This window comes from Quercus lobata, chromosome 2, assembly GCF_001633185.2.
Source record: "Quercus lobata isolate SW786 chromosome 2, ValleyOak3.0 Primary Assembly, whole genome shotgun sequence".
In the NCBI taxonomy this organism is placed as follows: domain Eukaryota; kingdom Viridiplantae; phylum Streptophyta; class Magnoliopsida; order Fagales; family Fagaceae; genus Quercus; species Quercus lobata.
In genome coordinates, this window is record NC_044905.1 from 75,743,946 (window position 1) to 75,751,501 (window position 7,556).

The 7,556-nt window shown below is 30.9% G+C and overlaps 1 protein-coding gene across 1 annotated transcript; it reads right to left on the reverse strand.

The window, feature by feature from the left end:
• Nucleotides 1-351: 351 nt before the first annotated feature.
• Nucleotides 352-5,519, reverse strand: LOC115978269 (transcription factor MYB118-like). The gene is made up of 4 exons (XM_031100293.1): nucleotides 4,879-5,519; nucleotides 4,594-4,720; nucleotides 893-1,301; nucleotides 352-734 (listed from the first exon to the last, which is right to left on the reverse strand). The coding sequence occupies exons 1-4, from the start codon at nucleotides 5,451-5,453 to the stop codon at nucleotides 643-645; spliced, it is 1,203 nt and encodes a 400-aa protein (XP_030956153.1). The 5' UTR covers nucleotides 5,454-5,519; the 3' UTR covers nucleotides 352-642.
• Nucleotides 5,520-7,556: the final 2,037 nt, after the last annotated feature.

The following is a 7,556-nucleotide window of genomic DNA, read 5'->3' on the forward strand; positions in this document are numbered from 1 at the left end:
CCGTCGGCTTTATGGTATCGTTGTTTATGGATGCACAAGCAGGGTCGTCAGGTTCATCAGGACCGTTAGCTTTGCCTCATGTGAACGAGTTTATCAAATTTTCAGAATTACTCTTATCAATCGTATAGTATTTCTTCACAGTTCAAAGGGTCTACGATTCTACGTTATATTTCGTAGATTATTCAAACCCTTAGAGCTATATATAATAATACCACACCTGCATAAGGGTTAGTATAAAATAATTTTGCACAAATGCATGCAATTGCAAGCTTCTCAAGCTTCATGGGATGCATAAGCAAGCATTCATGTCATCAAAGCGAGCCAAAAGCTGAATAAAATAGCAACATTTTTAAAATCCAAAAGAAACATAACATAGATTATAGCATACAAGATGCTAATTAATTAGTCCAAGCTAGTTGTCACCCATAAGTTGGGGATAATACAACACACAAGTCTGAAATTTATGAAAATACAAGTCCAAATCTTTTTGGTTTTTTGGAGGATAGGCACCCACACATACTGAAATAAAAATAACATAGATAAGAAAATGTCAGCAGAGAGATCCACCACTTACATCTTCATGTTCCAATGGTATACAAGCTTTGGAGGGCTGAGCAACTTGGAACTTTGGGAGATACTTCATCACCTTGCAAAAGAAGCCCACCAAGAATTCACATAACTCAATCGCCTCCTCGACCTACAGTTATCTCGTAGAACTCCATTTCCCTGCCCAACTGATCGAGTATCAAGTAATTAGTCATGTCCAAGGACATCTCAAACTGCCAGTTGCTATCATCAAAATCGGATATACAAGGCATCTCCTCATCCTCAAGCATGGGCACATAGAAATTAATATTGTTTTCAGGGGGCATAGCGTTGTTTAGAGACACACCAATATTGGCCGCCTCGTTGTGATTGTAGACGTTAGTTAGGAATGCTGCCCAGTTTGGGGAGGTGAGGTCTGAGTTCTCAAGTTGAACTTGGGGGTTGTTGGTCACCATATTCACCATGTACACGCTTGACTCTGAGAGATTGTTGTTTTTGTAGTTGATGGAGTTGTCATCGACGTGCATATTGGGTGAGGTCACTGCCTTGATGTAGCTTTGCAGGAGGGTGGCGCTAGAGTTGGAGTCCCTGCTGTTCTTCTTTGAGTTCTGCCTTCTTTTGGTTGCATTCCAGTGATTTTTGATGGTGTTCTCAGTCCTTCCTGGCAGCCTCCTAGCAATTTCTGCCCATTTGTTTCCAATTTGCTTGTGAGCTTCAATCAGGATCCTATCTTCTTCTTCGGTCCAGTTATCTTTCTGCAAACATGACAAAGACTAATGCGTAAGAAGGATGAATATAGAATCAACTTGAAATAGATTGTGGTCATACTATGGCAAAGATATATATATATATATGTATGATGCACTATTTAATGTGTCAATTCTTGTGTGTGTTGGTGTGTGCATATGAATTGATGGAAAGTATAATGAATGTAAGCTATACTCTTGTTACATGTATATCAAATTCATAAACATGAACTACACGAAAAGTAATATTATATACATCTACTACATAATTCTGCCTCATGTACTACATACTTTATTATATACAGGATTTCTTATACAAAGAAAAGAGAAAATTAGCTTTGAAACATGTATGCATATCATTGTTTTACTTCAAAATAATACACTCTATTTGAAACACACTCAATATACACACACACATTACATGTAATGTAACTTGATGTGATGTTATGCTACTCCACAGCTTTTCAATTTTCACTAAATAAGTATTTTTTACAAATTATCAATTGTTGGATTAAATTATCCTCCTACACCCTTTATGCTTGCGAATTATATATCAAAAAGATTAATTGAAGATCATTAACTATCTAACCATAAAATTTTTAAATTTAAGGTTTTCTAACTTTAAAATTATACACAAAACATAAATTTGTGATCAAATAATAAATAACATCTAATCAACACAAAATTTGAAACGTGTATGGGTTCTATTCGATTCAAGATTTGGAAAAAAAAAAATAACACTATAAAAATATACCGTAAAAAATGGAAATGAGAGGAAAAAAAAAAGTAAATAGATATATGTATTAGTATATTACAAAGTTGAATGAAATTCTAGACTAAAAAAATGACTATGTATGTTAAGTTATTTCTCTATTATATTTCCACTTAGTATGATACTTATATTGTCTTAATATAATTTTAAGATTATAAATTAAATCAACTAAATAAATATTGAATATATTTAGTTTTTTTTTTTTCTACAATTTTTAATTGTCGTTCTCAAGCAAAAATATATAACAAATAAATGAAGATATAATATTTAATTCTATTATTTCTGTCACTTAGTCCTAAAAAAAATTATTTAATGTCTCATAATATTATAATTTAAATTATTTTATTTTTATATTTCAAAAAATAATTTATTTTTTATTTACAATTCAATATATGTATATACATATCAGATGTAGCAATAACATCTCTATTCATTCAAATCATAAAAAATTCTTAATAGATAAAAGAAATTCAAGTTTATAATAAAAGTAAGAAAATATTGGGTTTAATAGAAATAGTAAAATATGGAATTAAAAATATTGATTTTGATAATTTCATTATTGTCTTTGATGACACATCTTAATAAAAGAAATAATTATATATATTGCCAATAAAAGTATTTAAGTTTTGTCAAGTTGGAGTATTTTATACAAGTATAATATAGGAAATTTTTAATTCATGTTTAGTACATTTAATTAAATAAATATATAGTTTTAGAGTATTTTTGTTTCATAATATAAATTAAACAAGTTTCTTAAAAAAAATCGTATGGGTAATAATGTAATATATGTTAAAGTACACAGATATTACTAATCATGACTTCGTCAATTAAAATGAAAAGATCATTCTTTATATTTTTTTTAAAATAATTATGTTCATTATAATGAGAATCAATACAATTAGCTTTAATTTGCTAATGAGCTCGATGTACATTAAAAATCCCTTGCTGTGTTGGACTTAGGATATAACTTGAAAAGGAAATTAAGGCAAATTATATTTTAACCCCCAAAACTTATTGTTAGAAAGATAATTAAGTTTACAATATTGAAAACCAACAATATTAAGGGCTAGTTTTATTATTTAGCCTAATTTCAATAATACCCTTGATGAAACTTTACGAATTTGCTTGTAGTGTTGTGCCTAGGATAAAACTTAAAAATAAATGGATAAATTATATTTTAAATCCTATACTTTAGAGATATTTTTAAGTTTAACTCTATAGTTTCAAAATTTTCTATTCAAAACCTTAAAGTTTAAGATTTGTTATAAATTAAACCCTACACTTTCGCTAAATTCAAATTGGGCCTTGAACTTTTGAACTTGTTATCAATTTAAACATCCAATCAAATCCATAGGTTCCAAACTAGTAAAATATTTTGTAATCGAATAAGAGACTTAGAGTTCAAATCTCACCTACATTAAAAATTATATTTATTAAACCTCACTCAAACATTGACCCAATTTATGTGTCGGGTCACTAGTTCACCGGATAGATTTATGAAATCGGTTATGATTCCTAAAAGAGATACAGGTAACTAGGGATATTATGTAATTAATTGGTTCACCAAGTGAATTATCGGTCGAACTGTTGGGTCAAATAAAAAATTTTAAAAAAAATTATATATATAAATTAAGTTTAAGAAATCATAACATAAATATGTAAATTAAAAAAAAAAAAAAAAAAAAGGAAGAGCATATACCTAAATTCAACTTGCAATTATGATTCAAAATCAAGGTTTCTCAATAACATAGTAGTATTTGGGTAGGATAAGAGTCTTGCAGGTAGATAGATAGACAAAGAAATCCACTTTAAAAAAATTTCTAGGTTTTATACTCTTTAAATTACCATATCATAACATATTAAACAATAAAAAAATTAATAAATTAAACTAATAAATATAATTTTACAAACTCAATTGAGTTATATAAACCCATCTGAGTTTCTCAAGTCACCATAGACCCACTAGGTTTGACTGAATCATATGTAGAAATGATCCATTTAAACACCTGAACTGGTCTAGGTTTCGAGTCACCGAGTTTTCAATCCAATTGGCCGGATTGGTTCGGGTTTAATACCTATAAAAAAACCAGTTAGTGTATTAAGGGTAAGTACATCAAGGGCCAGTTGTTTTGAGATTAAGAAAAACTAGACCAATTAGGCACTCATCGGGATGCATGTTCATGTGTTGTCAAGCAAACCGACAAATGCTGGATAGGGTAAGTATTCAAATACTTTTGAAAAAGCATAGACAAAAAGAAAAAAGTAAAACAAAAATGCTACGTCATAATCTCCATACATTTGATAACATGTGTTAGAAAAATAAATATAATTACCAGAGTCTTAATAAATGAAAAACTACAAATGTACAACGCGGCATGCAAATATATGTATATATTTGTAAAATTATTATTAAATAAACGAGTTTTGCTCTTATATATATGAATTTATTTTCATAAAAATATGTATATATGTATGGATTTCTGCATAAATGGAAGGTCATATAGAAAGAAGAGATGAAAAAAAAAAAACCCTAATGTCAGGCCGCAAATGGTTGTGCCATCTCTCCCTGCACTGCTTCCCCACTCTCCCAGTAATGATCCTAGCAATTTGAGACCATTTCTTTTTACCAAACCGGTCTACCAACTGCACCAGTAGCCTGCTAATAGAGATTTACAATGACCAATTCTTTATCAGTAAATAACAATACCAAACATAAAACCCTAGTTGGAAGGAAAAAAAAATGGAGAGAATATATTCCTGAATTTTCCAAGAAATAAAACAAACAAAAATGAACTAATATAATTCTCTACTGGCCTGTCTTCTTGTGGAGTCCATTGCCCTTTGATTATGTTAGCGTATTTCTTTCGAGCTTTGCTTGCCTTCCTCATGTGCAGTCGCTGCTGCTGCTTCAGATCAACTTTGCCAAGATATTTATTAGTTTCAGCTGCTGTGCATGACATGTTTTCAGCCAAACTACCATTTGCTGATCCGAGTTGTTGAGTATTGAGAGGCAGATATGCCTCAGTTTGGACTACAGAATGGACCAAATTTTTTTGAGGATTATCCCTAAGGCCTAGGCTAATATCATTCTCAAGGCCATGCATGTTTCCATTTTTGCCATAAGGTGCAAAAACAGAAGATGCATAAGCATTGAAATCACTGCAAAACTCATTTGCAGAAAGCGAAATTGGATGGTGGGGATTCAAGTTGGACCCATTAAAGGGAACAGCATGATCAAAATGGTGAACATTATTAGGAACCAAGGCATTAGAGGAATTAGAGCCTGCTATGGAAAATCTATCTCCCCCCAACTCATTTGGTATCTCTTGTTTTGAGGGACTACCAGAAAGAAGGTTGGGAAAATAAGGAAGATCTCCACCAAACGCCATGCAGCTGTATAAGAGAGAGGAAATAACAAAAGGCTAAAGAAAGGAAGGATAGCTTAATGTTGGTGTGAGAGAAAGGGGGGGTCCCTGGGGGGGTATTTATTAGTGAAAGAAAGGCTAGTCTGTGGGCCCCACTGACTCCAAAACCATTGATTTTCTATATCCTAAGGCTAAGATTGCTTGTTGAGCGTGACTGTTGAGCTTCCACTCTTAGTTTTTTTCACTATTTTCAAGTGCGGATTGCGGAGAAAAGAAAAAGAAAAAGAAATTAAAAATTAAATCAATTTTTTTTTAAATAAAAAATAAACGAGTACTTTTTTTTGGGGGGGAGAAATGAACGAGTTGTATATAGAATGATTAGGTAGTTATAATGTTTGTACTTTATAAGAAAAATTCTCGGAAAGTGAAAGACACATGGAAGACATGGGTGATGCCTTTTGCTCCGTTTTAAGGCAAAATAACCCACCAACGGCATGAGTCTAATTTCTTTTACTATATAAATTTTGTTTGTTTGTTTATATATTAGAGCCATTCATAATGCCCTCCAAGCAAATATCACGGTTCTACTATGAAGAATCATATAGTGGAAATTAAGTATTAGGTGGGACAATGCAACAATTTGGTGGCAACAAAAAAAGAAAATTTTGTTTTGGCTTCATGAATGATCAGATTTCTAAATTCTAATACCCTTATCATGAGCTTAAAAAAATTAATATTGCTTGCTTCATTGGATTTTTTCTTAGCAAGTGCCAACTAATTTTTGAGGACTTTTTTTTTTTTTTTTTAAATGTAGCTTTAAATGCTATTTTATATTAATTATAATTGTGAGTCAAAGTGCAAAGTAGTCGAGATTAATCAATTTTGTTGAGAAAGAGAGTTCAATTTGTAAAGATTTTTATAACAAAATGATATTTGTTAGGCAATGTTCACATCAATTAATAGAGTTACGGTTTATTTATAGACCAATTAAATTATCATTCGGATCTCTGAAATGTGTGTGTGTGTGTGTTTTTTTTTCAAATAAAAAAATAAGTCCCAACAATTGATCAAACCTGTATAAAAATAAGCAAGCCAGCAATGTGAGTGTAACAAGGAAATTAAGGTCACTTCTGGAGGTTCCTCTTTGAAGCTAGCTCAACTCTCATAACAAAAAGGCCCTCTTATTTTCTCCATATTTTTATGGAATTTGAAAGCAATTTTCTTTTGAATTTTTTTCATTGAACATATATATTCTTCACTCTCAATAATAATTTCATGCATCTGATATATGTAATCCCACTTTCATAATGTGTGGACTTCACAATCGTGTGAGATCCACGCGCTTTAAGAGAACACACACATACATATATCTCCTATTACTAAATACCCAAAAAGTAAAAGATGCATTTTAGATACTATTCACAAATGTTTTGTCTTAAAGTGAGTGTAATAAAGTCATTCAAAACTCAGGTTGGCAACCATATTTATCCATTAGGTATTGTTGTTTTTTTTTTTTTTAATTTGATAATTGGGAGAGGGGAAATTTTAAACCTAGATATCATCGCTAGAAACACTAAAAAAATGTGACAATCAATTGAGCAATAAAGCTTTAGGTATTGAGGTTGAAATTTGAAATTAACCTGAATAGGCCTTTTTTTTCCTTTTTAAAAAGGGATGGGCTTGTTTGAAGCCATGCATGACTCATAAGCTATGTGTAATTTTGTTTTCGTAAGAATGAAGGCTGTGTGTAAGTTAATTAAAGGGGATCAAATATTTAAAAACAATTTACTTTTGAATTGCTTTCATTATTGAACCAACTTGTGTGTAAGCTAATTAAAGGGGATCACTTATTTAAAAGCAATTTACTCTTGAATTATTTTCATTGGACTAACTTCATCATGTTATGGGAACTTGTTTTATATATTCTTCACACTTTCAATAATAATTTCATGCATTCAAATATATGTACTTTCATAATGTGTGGATCTCACAGCCACGTGAGATCCACGCATTATGAAAGAGAGTATGCATGCATATATCTCCTATCACTAAATACCCACAAAGTGAAAGATGTGTTCTAGATATTATCCCAAATTTTTTTGGTCTTAAAGTGAGGGTAATAAAGTC